The 16000-nt window shown below is 47.8% G+C and overlaps 1 protein-coding gene across 3 annotated transcripts in view; it reads right to left on the bottom strand.

The window, feature by feature from the left end:
• The window catches only part of HMCN1 (hemicentin 1), a 279869-nt gene that overhangs the window by 85311 nt on the left and 178558 nt on the right, over positions 1-16000 (bottom strand). For all 3 annotated transcript variants that reach the window (XM_076068718.1, XM_076068719.1, XM_032959068.2), the window contains 10 exons: positions 14660-14756; positions 13050-13172; positions 11094-11255; positions 10452-10793; positions 8591-8752; positions 7977-8090; positions 6875-6961; positions 6064-6291; positions 4305-4478; positions 3231-3344 (listed from right to left, as the gene is read on the bottom strand). In XM_076068718.1, coding sequence (XP_075924833.1) covers positions 3231-3344; positions 4305-4478; positions 6064-6291; positions 6875-6961; positions 7977-8090; positions 8591-8752; positions 10452-10793; positions 11094-11255; positions 13050-13172; positions 14660-14756 — 1603 coding nt within the window. The remainder of the gene's footprint in view (positions 1-3230; positions 3345-4304; positions 4479-6063; positions 6292-6874; positions 6962-7976; positions 8091-8590; positions 8753-10451; positions 10794-11093; positions 11256-13049; positions 13173-14659; positions 14757-16000) is intronic.

The raw sequence follows: 16000 nt of genomic DNA, 5'->3' as shown, positions 1-16000 counted from the left end.
AGAAGTGCATCTGAAAACGCACGATGCAGTGGCCATCTTTGTTCGATTGTTAACCAAAAGCTGCTGCTGCGTGGACCACTGGAGTTCACTAATCTTAAACTAGAGTCACTAGTCTAAATATAGAGTCACTAGTCTAAATCTAGAGTCACTAGTCTAAATCTAGAGTCACAAGTCTAATTTAGAGTCACCAGTCTTATCTAGTCACTAGTCTAAATCTAGAGTCACTATTCTAATTTAGAGTCACCAGTCTTATCTAGTCACTAGTCTAAATCTAGAGTCACTATTCTAATTTAGAGTCACCAGTCTTATCTAGTCACTAGTCTAAATCTAGAGTCACTAGTCTAATTTAGAGTCACCAGTCTTATCTAGTCACTAGTCTAAATCTAGAGTCACTAGTCTAATTTAGAGTCACTAGTCTTATCAAGGCACTAGTCTAAATCTAGTCACTAGTCTAATTTAGAGTCACGAGTCTTATCTAGTCACTAGTCTAAATATACTTACTAGTCTAATCTAGTCACTAGTCTAAATATAGAGTAACTAGTCTAATTTAGAGTCACCAGTCTTATCTAGTCACTAGTCTAAATCTAGAGTCACTAGTCTAATTTATAGTCACCAGTCTTATCTAGTCACTAGTCTAAATCTAGAGTCACTAGTCTAATTTAGAGTCACTAGTCTTATCAAGGCACTAGTCTAAATCTAGAGTCACTAGTCTAATTTGGAGTCACGAGTCTTATCTAGTCACTAGTCTAAATATAGTTACTAGTCTAATCTAGTCACTAGTCTAAATATAGAGTCACTAGTCTAATTTAGAGTCACCAGTCTTATCTAGTCACTAGTCTAAATCTAGAGTCACTATTCTAATTTAGAGTCACTAGTCTAATCTAGTCACTAGTGTAAATATAGAGTCACTAGTCTAATTTAGAGTCACCAGTCTTATCTAGTCACTAGTCTAAATATAGAGTCATTAGACTAATTTAGAGTCACGAGTCTTATCTAGTCACTAGTCTAAATCTAGTCACTAGACTAATTTAGAGTCACCAGTCTTATCTAGTCATTGGTCTAAATCTAGAGTCACTAGTCGAAATCTAGAGTCACTAGTCTAATCTAGAGTCACCAGTTTTATCTATAATCACTAATCTTATCTAGTCACTAGTCTAATCTAGTTTATAGTCTAATCTAGAGTCACCAGTCTTATCTAGTCTAAGATAGATGTATCCAGTGAATTATTTTATCTAGAGTCACTAGTCTAATCTAGAGTCACTAATCCTATCTAGAGTTATGAGTCTTATCTAGAGAAGTCACTAATCTTATCGAGAGTAACTGATCCTACATAGTCACTAATCCTATCTAGAGTTACGAGTCTTATCTAGAGAAGTCACTAATCTTATCGAGAGTAACTGATCCTACATATTATGAGACCTCCTTTGCCAGTGACAAGATATAGTAATAGGTTTTACCCTTTATACTGGCACAAAAACTGACACCTTTATTCAAGGCATCATGTTTGCAATAACCACAGCACAAGCAGTCAAAATGCAAACAAAAGAGACAACTCTGATCATAATATGCACTGTCCTTGAATTTGATTGGTCCACACCCGAGACGGCTTTTCTTAGAGCCTAGTCTCCACTGGTGTTGGACCAGAAGACGCCAAAAGGCGTACAACTCAAAAAACAGCGCACTATCATTTACATTATGAGATATAGTAATAGGTTTTACCCTTAAAGGGTAAAACCTATTACTATATCTTGTTACTGGCAAAGGAGGTCTCATAATGTAAATGCTCACCCCGAGCCCTCAATACTCTGATAGTGCGCTGTTTTTGAGTTGTACGCCTTTTGGCGTCTTCTGGTCCAACACCAGTGGAGACTAGGCGCTAAGAAAAGCCGTCTCGGGTGTCGACCAATCAAATTCAAGGACAGTGCATATTATGATCAGAGTTGTCTCTTTTATTTGCATTTTGACTGCTTGTGCTGTGGTTATTGCAAACATGATGCCTTGAATAAAGGTGTCAGTTTTTGTGCCAGTTAAAAGGGTAAAACCTATTACTATATCTTGTTACTGGCAAAGGAGGTCTCATAATGTAAATGCTCACCCCGAGCCCTCAATACTCTGATAGTGTGCTGTTTTTGAGTTGTACGCCTTTTGGCGTCTTCTGATCCAACACCAGTGGAGACTAGGCTCTAAGAAAAGCCGTCTCGGGTGTGGACCAATCAAATTCAAGGACAGTGCATTTTATGATCAGAGTTGTCTCTTTTGTTTGCATTTTGACTGCTTGTGCTGTGGTTATTGCAAACATGATGCCTTGAATAAAGGTGTCAATTTTTGTGCCAGTTAAAAGGGTAAAACCTATTACTTGATCCTACATAGTCACTAATCCTATCTAGCGTTACGAGTCTTATCTAGAGAAGTCACTAATAATTTAATTGAGAGTAACTGATCCTACATAGTCACTAATCCTATCTAGAGTAACGAGTCTTATCTAGAGAAGTCACTAATCTTTTCGAGAGTAACTGATCCTACACAGTCACTGATCTTATCTAGAGTTACAAGTCTTATCTAGAGAAGTCACTAATCTTATCGAGAGTAACTGATCCTACATAGTCACTAATCCTATCTAGAGTTACGAGTCTTGTCTAGAGAAGGCACTAATCTTATCGAGAGTAACTGATCCTACATAGTCACTAATCCTATCTAGAGTTATGAGTCTTATCCAGAGAAGTCACTAATCTTATCGAGAATAACTGATCCTACATAGTCACTAATCCTATCTAGAGTTACGAGTCCTATCTAGAGAAGTCACTAATCTTATCGAGAGTAACTGATCCTACATAGTCACTGATCCTATCAAGAGTTACGAGTCTTATCTAGAGAAGTCACTAATCTTATCGAGAGTAACTGATCCTACATAGTCACTAATCCTATCTAGAGTTACGAGTCTTATCTAGAGAAGTCACTAATCTTATTGAGAGTAATGGATCCTACATAGTCACTAATCTTATCTAGAGTTACGAGTCTTATCTAGACAAGTCACTAATATTATCGAGAGTAACTGATCCTACATAGTCACTAATCCTATCTACAGTTACGAGTCTTATCTAGAGAAGTCACTAATCTTATCGAGAGTAACTGATCCTACATAGTCACTAATCCTATCTAGAGTCATAATTACTGACTGTCCCGCTGCGCCGCGCTGGCACCCCCCCCCCCCGCCGCCCAGCCTCACTCACTGTAGACCTTGACCTCGTAGTTCTTCAGAGTCTCCCCGGCTTCGTTGGTGGCAACACAGGTGTAGCGGCCCGCGTCCTCCGCGCCGGCATTCAGAATCTGCAGCGTCCGCCCCCCTGCGGAGATGCAGCGGGCAGCGGCGTTACGCGGAGCCTCGTATCGACGTCGCTCAAAACGATCGTCGGCGTCGTCGTCGTGGGGAATATAAGCAACCAAATTGAAAACAGCCCCGAATGTGCTGATGAGAGCCTGCGTGTCGAAACCGGTCCAGAGTTTGCTTTTATTTAATTAAATACCGCTGAAATGATTCACTCCCAGAAGGCCGTGGGGCCGGTGGGTTTTGCAAAGAATAGCTTTAATCTTTACGTGGACAGAAAGATACATGAAGGAGATAAATTGTCTGATATAGACACAGCATTGCTGCATCCAGCTGGGATGATAAATATGCATATTGCAGGGGGTGGCAAGAGGAGTGGGGTTTGTACCTAGGCTCTATGTGCCTTAGGCACGGACCAATTGAACCCTCCTCCCTAGTAACCCAATACATCGTCCCATTTGTAGCCATCTACTCCCATCTCGCTACAGTTCCACGTCTTGTCTATAACTCTCGTGCCATCTCGCCAGTTCACGAATGGAATGCCGAGGTGATGGTGGAGAATGGTGGCGCTGGCTATCATGGTCATACTGGTGATTATGGTCATTGTGCTGATGGTGGTTCTGTTTGTGATGGTGACGATAATGTTTCTGGTGGTACTAAATCTATATTTACTCGATAATTTTTCATAGCATACTCCTCCCAGTTGCTTCCAATTGTTTTAAACTGTTTATGCACTTAATCGGTGGTGGAACTAATGCTGTCAACATGTGCAAATGTAAACACGTGCCGACAGTGCGGCTGATGGACAGACACGCTCATCATGATGCTGCTTGTGGGCACCTAGGTCGTGCTGCTGCTGCCACACACGCGCACCTCTGTTAAGCGAGGTTGGCTACGTACGGCGGTGCGAGGGAAGTTCAACATTCATGCATTCGCATGCACACACGCACGTGCACGCAGCCGCGAGCTGCCGTCTCACCGGGTAGGATGCGCACGTTGCTGTTGGCCTGCACGGGCAAGCCGTCCTTCAGCCAGGTGAGCGTGGGCGCCGGGTAGGCCTGAGCCTCGCACACCAGGGTCGTGGGGCTGTTGAGGATCACCGTGACGTCCTGAGGCCCCGCATCGGGCCCGGCTCCCGGGATCGTCGGCGTCACTTGGCCGAGCGAGGCGGGAAGGGCGCGGGAGGGAGATGGGGCACGAGTCAGGTTATGGAGGCGATAAGAGGCGGATAGGCCCGTGAGAAAGACAAATTGCAAATGCGGAAAACACCCACTGCGCAGCAACATTGCCCACTGATTATACACTCGGCTTATTTACTCTTTTTCTCTGTTCAGGTTGAATAAAATGGTCACAATTAGCCGATTGTTAACTACCTTCTGCATGCATTCATGTAGTATCTATGTCTGTTGAACTTCTTTCGCACAGTATGTAACCAACCGTGATAATCAGAGGTGCGGGGGAAGGACAACAAACTAAACACAAAAAGCAGTTTTAAAGCAATTACTTTGCAATCTAGATTTAAAAGTGCATAGTTCCAGTGGCTTCCTAATAAAGGATTAATGTTGCTTACAATTTGCTTTGCATTCTAAAGGCTCCTTACATATCATTGAGCCATGCATCCTGACACCAACCTCCTGAATGATTTAATAATTCTTCATTCTCTGTAGACTCCCTTTCTACTACAGTGGGTCACGTAGCCCATCACTAATCTCTTGGATAATTTGAAAAATTGAAGACTCATTGAACTTCAGCGAGACTGACATCATTTCCACACTCTGCGAGCAATCTTGGTGTATACCAGCACTAATCCAAACATCCTCATTGTATCCAATATATATATAACTCTCTTACGTTTAAACAATCACGAATGGAATTGGGCAAGTATCTCAATGCAGGGAACCTCTGGAACAAAGTTAAATGTCAGCATGATTATTTACGAACTCAATTTCACCTGAAGACAGCCAGTCAGCCAAAATATCGACAGCAAAACCCCCGTAATTATTTTTCAATAACTTTGTACTAATTGTGAAATTTTACATAAAAAAAAGTAAATGTGGACTCGTTTGAAAATTATTTGCCTGGATCTCAATGAGGTGTCTGTAAGAGGCATTGATTTACATGTGATGTTTAATGTAATTTCCTCAAATGCAGAGGCACGCCAGATTTATTCTGAGCAACGTTTCCTCCCACATGCAGAAATATGAAGGACACAAATATATCGACCAATTATCTTCAATAAGGACCCCTCTTAAAAAATGGTTATTGAGACTCACTGAGGCCTACGTTGGTAAAGAAAAAAATGCATTTGTGGATGGATATGATGCCAAGTTACTCATACATAATTACATGATTACAATCTAGGTGGCAATGTATGTATATATGTTGAACATCTTTCGTAACCGTACGTCAGCAACATTCTCCACTGCCAGTCAGAAATGTGCGCGTTCAAAATCCGGACAGGGTGCAACTCTGACCATCAACCCTTTCGGGTTCATATAAAAAAAAGCCACTTTATTGGGTTGTCAACAGCGGTTGTCAGGTGGAGAGACTGGCCCCCCACCAAGAATAACGTGGAAATCTCTGGCTCGTAAGAGACGCAGCCCGCCCCCACGCTCGCACGGCGAGCGAGCAGACACTTTGATTACAAAGCGCCTCTCGCTGCATCCACCCTGGCGGTATGACGAGCCGAGTGTGAACGTGTCGCCCAGCGAGTGGGTGTCACACCACAGAGCTAGTACCCAGCACGTTGAGGTTGTAGTTCTTGGTCCGGGCCCCAGCCTCGTTGGAGGCCACGCACGTGTAGCGGCCGGTGTCGCCCACGCGCGCATCCGTGATCTGCAGGAAGCGGCCTCTGGAGACGATCGTGCGTCGTCCCTCCTTCTCCTCACCCTCGCCGTCCTCCTCCGCGTCTCCCTCCAGCAGGGGCTGCCCATCCTTAAGCCAACGCACGGTTGGTGTTGGGTTACCTGCACGGGCAAAAGAAAAAAGATCCCCCCCGCCTTGTAGCCTTCAACAGACCGATGGGCCGAGTGCTGTTAGAGAGCACCCATGAAGGCCCGCACGCCACACGAGAGGAAGGGTGGCCAGCGCCACGCCCGGCCGCCTTTGTCTCCCCAGTGGCGATGTTTACACACCGCACCAGATACTCATTCAGGCTGAGTCGACCTAGAGGCGGCCCAGAAAAAGTTCAGGTATTTGTCACCGATCTTGGCCGTGAGCGAGAATCGAACCCAGCTCACCGGGCTCGCGGCGCGGTGCGCTAAGCGCTACCCAACTGCTTCGTGCACACAAAGAGACACGGGTGTTTTGTGAAACGGTTCCGCGCGTCACTTCCCACGGCCTGGCGGAGCGCCAGTGGCCCACGGGCGCCGACTTTGGGGAACCAGCGGTTACGAGGCTGCTGCTAAAAGGGGCCCAAAATCCCCGCAATTGCAGAGAGCTTCCAAACTCGACAGTACATCCCGTTTGTTGCGTGGAGCGCAATTGGGGATAAATGGTTGTGAATACAATTTACGATAATAGGCTGCGTAAAATTCCGAGGCTGCTCACCTTCTACCTCGCAGGTCAGTGTGGCCTTGTGACCTTTCTTGACTTTCACGTCCTCCACCACTTCGTTGTCTTTGATGGTTGGTGGAACTAAAGAGAGGGGGCGGGGGGGTATTTAAAGAGACACATTAAACCCAAAGAGTGCAAATTATCGATCACTCGTTGGCCTCGTCTGTATTACTTTTCATTGAGCACGCAATATTATCCATTTTTGAATTTGATGGTAGAAAAAAGCAATTGCAGCAATTGCTATGTAATGTTATTTTCATGGCAGTTGTTTTTTTCTCACCATCTCTAATCAAACGTTGTTCTTCCAAATTATGCATCTTAATTTAGTCACACTTTAATTCTGGTCGTTTCAGGTTTTAAGAGACTGGCCACCGCCATAGTAATGTGGAATTTGCAGGCGGCTGAGTGGCTCCTGGGTTAGTGCGGTGACACGGCACTACTGAGTACATGGGTTATAATACAGGTAGCCACCGGTGATTAATCATTGTTTTCAAATGCAGTGAGTTGGTGGTTTTAGCCCAGTCATACATGACAGGACAACAAGCCTCAAATTATTCTTTGTTTTACTTAATATTCCCACATTTCAATCTGTGAAATAGAAAAAAAAATTCAAATTAACTGACAAACAACCCTACCTCTATAAGCAGGGCACATGGGAGAGCCGTTTGAAGCCCGCTCGGAAGCTTTTCTGCGATATCACCTTCTGTGGGTCACAGAAGGTGATATCCTTCTGGGAGTGAATCGTTTGCAAAACTACCTCTGAGATCCCCTTCTGGTGACCTCTGCTGCACGTAACTTACTGTGGTGCTGCACAAGCACAAATAACAAACAAAAACTCATTACATTTGTCGATAACGCTGCGTGACTTCAAAAGTGAAAAATATGCAACAGGCAACTCTACAGGCAATTTGCACATTTAAACAACAACATTAAAAAACACGTGCTTGGAAGATGAGCCATAGGCAAAAACATCGCCAATTATAAATGTATCCCGTGAAGGCCACGCAGCGTTCTTGACGAACGTCTTGAGTTTTTCCCGCGATCGGTTTTGCACGGGACCACGGATCGTCTCAACGTGTTTGGTGGAGGCACTAACGCAGCACGTCCAGCACGAAGTCTTTGCTGGCCTCCCCTGCGCTGTTGCTCGCGATGCAGGTGTACCGCCCGGCCAGCCCAGCGTGTGCGTGCATCACCCGCAGCATGCGTCCGCCTGCGGAGCGGTCAGGGAGTACGGGGGACGAGGGTCAAAGGGGCAAAGGGTCACGCCGGGTTCAGCTACTCTTTGCGCAAGGCGTGACGGGCGGTTAAAGTATTTCAGTAACTGCGAATGAAAATTGCACGCTTAGACTCATACACGTAAAATACAAATGAGTCTTATGTCCATATAAATAACCAGGATAAAGACTTCACCGGGTTTCTGATCTCCGACCGTTTCTAAAATTGCCACGTATTAATGTCTGCAAAGTGCAGCAGATTAGGCCGGGTGGGCACTGGCGACACAGTGCGCGTGACTCTTAATCGAAAAGTTGTCATTTAAAATCCTGGTATAGGGTCCCAACTCATATTTTGTTATTATGTGGGAGCCTCAGAACTGATGAAGTTATTCTACACGTACGTCATCGAAACAGGAAAGGGTTAACGTTTCCAGTGACGAATGGCAGTTAAACTGAGCGGGCGGGGCGCTCCCCGGTTGAGTGTTTCGCTTGGTACCGGAGAGCACCCTGATGTCGCTGCCCGGGGGAATGGGCTTGCGGTTGAAGAGCCAGGAGATGGACGGAGGTGGGATGCCCGACACCTCGCACGTCATGGCCACGGGGCTCCCCAGCACCACACTCACGTTCTCCGCCTCGCCGTCCCCGATCGATGGTGGCACTGAAATTCAAGGGTGCCACGGTGGCGAGATGTTAACTGCTTCACCTGGTATACAGGAGATCAATCCTGACCCTGACATCTGTATATTTGGAGTTTGCACGTTCTCTCCGTGGTCACGTGGATTTTTCTCCGGGTCCTCTGGTTTTTCCCTCTGCATTTCGAAATGTGCGTGTGGAGTATTTGGCAGCAAAAAAAAACTCCACATGATAAGCCACTTTCATTGAGCTATCAAATGTGGCCAGGCACGATTCTGAAAAAGAGCTATATAGCTCAGTGGGCCTTACCTAGTAAGATAAACATAGTTATAGTTAAAACAACTAAACGAACCGGTGAGATAATGTTTTCCGTGTTGTGCACTGTTAATGGGAATTGAGAGGAATGGCAGCGCATGAACTGTCAAAAGTCTGGGGCGACCTCAACCCATCCTCACTACACCCACTCCCCAAAACTCAGCCACCATGTATGTACGTTGAACTTCTTTTGCACCGTACGTAGCCAACCGTGTTAATTGAAGGTGAGGGGGAAAGACAACAAATTAAACACAAAAATCAGTATTCTTAGCTCTTTCGGTAAAGTCACGTTGAAGGGAAACGATAAAATAATAAAATATATATAAAACAATAAAAATTCTCATGACGTTTGGCCGTCGTTGAGAACGACACACCTGATGACGACCGTTTGTGTTATGGTCGAAACGTCGTGAGAATTTTTATTTTATATATATATATTTTATTATTTTATTGTTTCCCTTCAACGTGACTTTACCGAAAGAGCTAAGAATATGAATTACTGCAGTCACGAAAGCTTTAAATCAAAACAAAAATCAGTTCTAAAGAAATACGTTTGTCAATCTAGATGATTTAAAAATGCATAGCTCCAGTGGTTTTTTAATATCGGAAGGAAGAGCGTTCCAGACGGCCGCAGAAGCGCATCTGAAAGCATGCGATGCGGTGACCGTCTTTGTTCAATGGTTAGTCAAAAGCTGCTGCGAGGATGACCGGAGTTTGCGTGATTGAGACCGGAGTTCGTGTGATGGAATGGGAGTTGAGCTCCAGGGGAATGGCAGTGCATGACCCTGTCACAGGTCAGGGGCCAACTAAACCTATTCCCCCACACCCAATCCCCCAACCCAGCCACCATGGCAATACTCCAGTGGCAAGAGCCAAAGATGTTGGTGGATTGACGGTGTGAGCCACCACAGTTAGGTGTGTTTGATTGATGAATAATTCACTTGTTAGGGATGTAATGGTCCACCCCTCACCCCTCAGGCCCCAGCCCTTGCCCTGGCAGTTTGATAAATTATTGCGATGCATTCAAGAATGGATTCTCTTACGTCACATTTTTGCTGTTTTTTATATCGCTTCTAATCTTATTGTCTCAATTCAGTTCCCTCCATTAGCCTCAATTGCAATATAATCTGCGTGAATGAAACACCTTAAATCCGACATGTGCATTATAATCAATATTAATCGGTGATTAAATTAAAACGTCCACACAGAGGAAGACAAAAATAAATAATACATATATATTTTAAATCCATACAGGGAGGTCAGCGGCCTTTACCAATTCTACTGCCCAACTGCTGACCACCTTGCAGCTCCGCAAGCTTTGTTCGTCACACCCGGCGCACAATCCCTGCCACCTCTGCACGATCTGCCGCCCCCACGCCCCCACGTGGTCCCCCTCCTCACGGCCTCACCGTGCACGTTGAGGTCGAACTTGCGGTCGGCCTGTCCGGCCACATTGACGGCGATGCAGGTGTAGCGCCCCGTGTCGCCCACCTGGGCGCCATGGATCTGCAGGGTGCGGCCGTCGTTGAGAACGAAGGGGCCCCCGGCCGCCTCCTTGGCCATCGCCGCGGCCGCCGCCCCCGTTCCCGCGCCGCCCCTGCGGGCAGCGGCCGGGATGGGGCGGCCGTCCTTGAGCCAGCTGACGGCCGGACGGGGCAGGCCCTCGACGCGGCACTCGAGGGTCACGTCGCCCCCGCGCGACACCGTCACCTCCGTGGGACGCCCGCCGCTCTGCTGAATGCTCGGGCGCACTGCGGGGCAGCGTGCGGGGACGGAGAGGGGGGCGCACGCGTGTGATCGCGAGGGGTGGCGAGGTGGCAGCTCGTGCGCTTCAGGCAACAATACAAAAAAAATCTGAATCTTTTATCTTAATCAGAATCCTGGAGGAATCAGACGAGCTATGAAGCTCTTTTTTCACAGTTGTCTAGTAGCGGATCGCCGGTCAAGAGTTTTCCTTTTGTCAACTCTGCCAAAATACGGTGGTGCGTGGTAGTATGGTCTTGTACCAGCGCTGGGGATACGAAAGGTCGCGCGAATCGCTCAGGGCTCACCGTACACCTGGAGAGAGAAGTCCCTCATGCTGGTGCCGGCCACGTTGGAGGCCACGCACGTGTAGGAGGCGGCGTCCGACGGCCTGGCGCTGCCGATCTGGAGGAGCCGCCCTCCAGACAGAACCCTCACACGGCCCTCCTGGTCACCCTCCAGGGGTTTACCTGGGGCGGATGGATAGAGACAGACGAAGACAAAGATGTACTTTGAAACAGAGACTAAGATGAATTTACACATGGAATGAATCATCATCATCATCACGATCCATGAGCAGATAGCTTCGTAGGTGTCCACTGCACATTTCGCCATTTGTTTGCACTTCCCTCTCTGTCTTGTGCCAATAATGTCAAGTAGTGGCCAGATCTTTCTGGCACCCATCTTTTGTGATGTCATCCAGCCAATCTCTCTGAGGACTTCCTCTCTTTCCGGTTCCTTCCATTTTTTCCAAACAGCACACTTTAAATTTTCCTGTTGTTGTCAATCCTACTACATGTGTGTCCAAGCAGTGCCAGTTTCCTTCTCATCACTGCCTGCATCAGGTAAATTTGTTCAGGAATTCACCTGAACATCAAGGTCAAAAGGTCATAATAGCAAATGTGATTCATGCCACAATGCCATTGCGTCCTTCCTTCTGCCAGAGTCCACAAGTGCTGTACAGTTGACACCAAACATCCAAGGTCTGCTCTAAGAGTGCCCCACTATCTGGTTATAGTTCTATAGATAAAGTAATCTTTATTTATTATTCAGGAAAGCTTCCTTGGGTCTCTGGATTATTTTTCAGGAGCATCCTACATTGGAATGTTTGGCCGTTTCTATTTTCAGAATTGCTTTGTATGTGGCAGGAAACTGGAGAGCCCAGAAATAAACAATCAGAGAAAACAATATTCAAATATCCGCACAGATGGGTTCACGAAGCCACCTTCTGTGCTGCCATCTGCTGCCCACTTTACAGCCCTAGAGGGATTGGGAGTCTCACAAATCGGCTTGATCAAGCAACGCTTGCCTCCAATGCACAAGATTACAAATGAAAGACACAAACGGAGGTGAAAATTGGCATCAAGAAAACATCAGAGAGATAAAACGATACAGAGAGAACGATGATAAAGCGACAATAAACAGATATGATGACATAAAATATAGACCAAGGTAGACCTAAAAGAGGCAAAGAGAGGCAATTACATTTGGAAAGGCAAATAAGGAGACAAAAACAAACCAAACATAAAGAGCCAGACATGTTACCACGTCCACCGTGAAAAAAATAAGATTTTTTTTTCCGTCCCAGGTATGGCTCAGTTGCGTTCCAGGATCAGCATCATGGCCTGCATCTGTGACACCAAACCCTCGTGAGCCACGAGGCTCGGCTCCTGCTCGTCGGCGAGCGGTCCTTGAGTGTTGAGTTTACGTTGATTTGTCACACAGATGATGGCTTCAATTAGCCGGTTGCCCGGCTATTTCATAAGGGATAGTCGTGGTGCGTGAGCGGAGCAACAACGAAGCAAAGACAAACACATTGCAGAGAACGAGACAGAGTACTTAAGGGACATTGCACAACAATGGTCCAGGAATCACGTCGCAAGGCACAGAGACTTCCCCACGGGATTCCCACGAGTGTGGCGGCGGGTGGCAAGAGGGAGCCACAGCGGCGAGATGTTAACTACCTCCCCTGCTATACAGGAGGTCGTGGTTTCGATCCCGACCCTGACGCCTATATATTTGGAGTTTGTGTGTCTCACCCCGTGGTCACGTGGATTTTTCTTGGGGTTCTCCGGTTCTTCCCTCCACATTTAGAATCAACATCAGGCGTTAAGAGGATTTGGCTGTACATACATTTCCACATGATAAGCCACTTCGTTGAGCTATCATTTGTGGCCAGGTCGCTTCTGAAAAAGAGCTACATAGCTCAACGGGCCTCGCCTGGTATATGAATAAAAAATGTTGCAGTTCCCGCGCTCGCTCACCATTCTTTCTCCAGGAGAGCGCGGGCGGAGGGATGCCCGTCGACTCGCACACCAGGCTCATCATGTTGCCCTCGATGACGTTCAGCTGGCTGGGCTCCCCGGCGCCACGCACGCTCGGGGGAACTGAAGAGCGCCGAGCACAGGGGATGACACACGCAGAGCAGCCGCACGCACGCACGGTGAGCCTCAGCACATACGCACGAGCGAGCGAGAGCGCGTGAGAGCGAGCGAGAGCGCGTGAGAGCGAGCAAGAGCGCGTGAGAGCGAGCGAGAGTGTGTGAGAGCGAGTGAGAGGGCATGAGAGCGAGCGAGAGCGTGTGAGAGCGAGCGAGAGCGTGTGAGAGCGAGCGAGAGCGTGTGAGAGCGAGCGAGAGCGTGTGAGAGCGTGAGCGAGCGAGCACGTGCCTGCCATGGCGCCCGTCATCGTTACGTCCGTATGTCTCGAATTGTCAACCCCTTTCTCATTGTGAGACATCTGCAAGTTGCATTGTGGGTCCCCGTTCACCACCAAATCTCTGAACGCGTATTTGCGGCGCCAAACTGTGCCACACGCCCTCCCACATAGCCTTTTAAAGTACTTCCGATTCCGTTCCGATGACGTACGTAGAAAAGGGTTATGAATGAGAGCTAGGTCTCACCTGCTTAGGCCGCTGTGTGTGTGTGTTCGTGCTACTCCAGGGTCATGCCCAGCGGTAAATGTGCGTTCCACTTTTGTTCCGCGAATATGCCATTGTTAAACGCGTGCGTCGCATCATTGCTATGCAGTGCATAAGCGTCGCACGTGCGCTACGGCGGTCACGTGGCCTATAAGCGGTAGCGCGTCCCTTGCAGAGGTTCACGGTTCGAATCCAGCGGCCGCCCTGATTATTACTGCATTTGTAATAACCGGAATAAAACTACGCGCCGTCTGCTTCACCCACAGTGGGCGTTGCAGATCCCCTGAAGCCTTTCACAAGAGCACGCCGTTGTGTGCTTGCATCAGGATACAAGTTTGCATCATTCGAAGGCGACGCCGCAAATTTATTTACTCAACTGGGATCACGCATTGCAACCATTGCCCCCTACTGCAGATTAACGCTTGAGGTTCACTGTTGTAAATGAGACCATCCTCGTCTCTTGAGTTCTCACCCGGCGAAACGAAGATAAACTAAATCACGTGACATCTGTTACAAATGAGTCGAGTGTGTGTGTGTGCCCTGCCGAAATATATCGTGCCACTGATAAGTACGCACGTCACACCAAAGCTAAATGCGTATGTGTAGGGAGCGGTAATGTAGTGGTTAGAACGCTGCGCTACGAACCCGGTGACACAAGTTAAATTCCCGCTCATGGCCAACAGAGGTGACGAATATCTGAACTGGTCTTGGGCCTCCCCTAGATCGACTCGGCCTCAAGTGAGTACCTAGTGCAGTGTGTAAACTTCGCCAATAGAGAGACAAAGGCGGCCGGGCATGGTGCTGGCCACCCACCCCCCTCCTGTGTCGTGTCGGCCTTCATAGGTGCTCGTTAACAGCACTTGCCCCTACAGTCTGCTAAGGCTATATGGGGGATCTTTGTCTCTGTCTCGTGTTCTGGGTGCCCGGGGTGAGTGGGGCGTGGGGGGCACGCACCCCACACGTTGACGTTGTAGTTCTTCTCCGTCTTGCCGGCCACGTTGGTTGCCTCGCACGTGTAGCGCCCCGTGTCCATCACCTGCGCGCTGTCAATCTGCCCGGGGGGAGCGGACGGGACGGGGTGATTAGCGACGCGCGACTGAGGATTCCCCCCCGGCCGACGTTCATTTGAATTTTTTGACTCCGTGCGCACGCTTACCCCGTGAATTCTCCCTTGAAGGTTCAACGAATGCCTCGCCGAGTCTCAAGACTCGATTGCAGGAGCGACCTGCCAAGTTTTCGCCATGAGGGGGCAATTTCGCTTTGCACAATCCCAATTTCGTAATTTGCAGGTAGTTATTTTAGAAGTCGGGATGTTTTGGCCAACACCAGTTACTTTGTGTGGTATTTTTGTTTCTGTTTATCTCTGGGAGGAAACAGGAGGAGCCGGATGAAGCCGGTGTGCTGAAGGACATACAAACTGTGTGCAGAAATGCGCCAGAGTCGGGAATCGAACCCAGGCCCTTCCTGCTGGGAGGTTCAAAGCGTCACCACTGCATCCACCCTGCCGCCGAAGCTCATAGTTTTTATTTGTGCACAATTGTGATGGGTGGCAACGGTCGATGGTGGAACGGTCAGTGGGGGTCTGAAGTGGCGGGGTTCATGCCGTGTTCATAGAAATTTGACCGAGAACCCTAGATTCAGTGAGGGGGTGCTGAGAGTTTAGCAGAGACACACCGTGAAATGTCTCAGGAGCTAACGTTAATGCTGCAGTGCATTGAGCCAACGCGCCGGTGACGTGCCGCAACTGTTGTGCATCGCTGATTCACCTGACGCGACCTCCCCCTCTACCCGTGGGTTGTGCTGCTGGTCACCTGTAACGTGCCTCTTAACTGGTGTCCTCTTCAACTCTTCACCCTCGGTTTATGTTTCCACTGCAGTGCTCTAAGAAAATTTGCTGTGTACCATTCACATTCCATGTCTATGCAAACTATAATTTTTTTTGGTATTTTACCAGGTAAAGCCCACTGAGCTATGTGGCTCTTTTTCAGAAGCGACCTGGTCACACGATAGCTCAACGAAGTGGCTTATCACGTGAAAATGTATTGCAACCAAACACTTGAAACGCGTATTGATTCTAAACGTGAAGGGAAAAACTGGAGACCTCGGAGAAAAATCCACACGACTCCGGGGAGAACACGCAAAACTCCAAATATACAACAGGTGTCAGGGTCAGGATCAAACCCACGACCTCCTGTGTACTAGGCGAGGCAGTTAACATCTCGCAGGCGAGTGGCACGCCTTGGGCGTGCCGCGCTCCTCGCCTTCCCATCTGCGGCGAGCAGCACCCGGTGCTAT

The sequence above is a fragment of the Petromyzon marinus genome, chromosome 22 (genome assembly GCF_048934315.1).
Source record: "Petromyzon marinus isolate PM22_M1 ecotype Great Lakes invasive population chromosome 22, UKy_Petmar_22M1.pri1.0, whole genome shotgun sequence".
Lineage (NCBI taxonomy): Eukaryota > Metazoa > Chordata > Hyperoartia > Petromyzontiformes > Petromyzontidae > Petromyzon > Petromyzon marinus.
The sequence above is the reverse complement of the archived record's forward strand: the minus strand, read 5'-3'. Positions and strand labels throughout refer to the sequence as shown.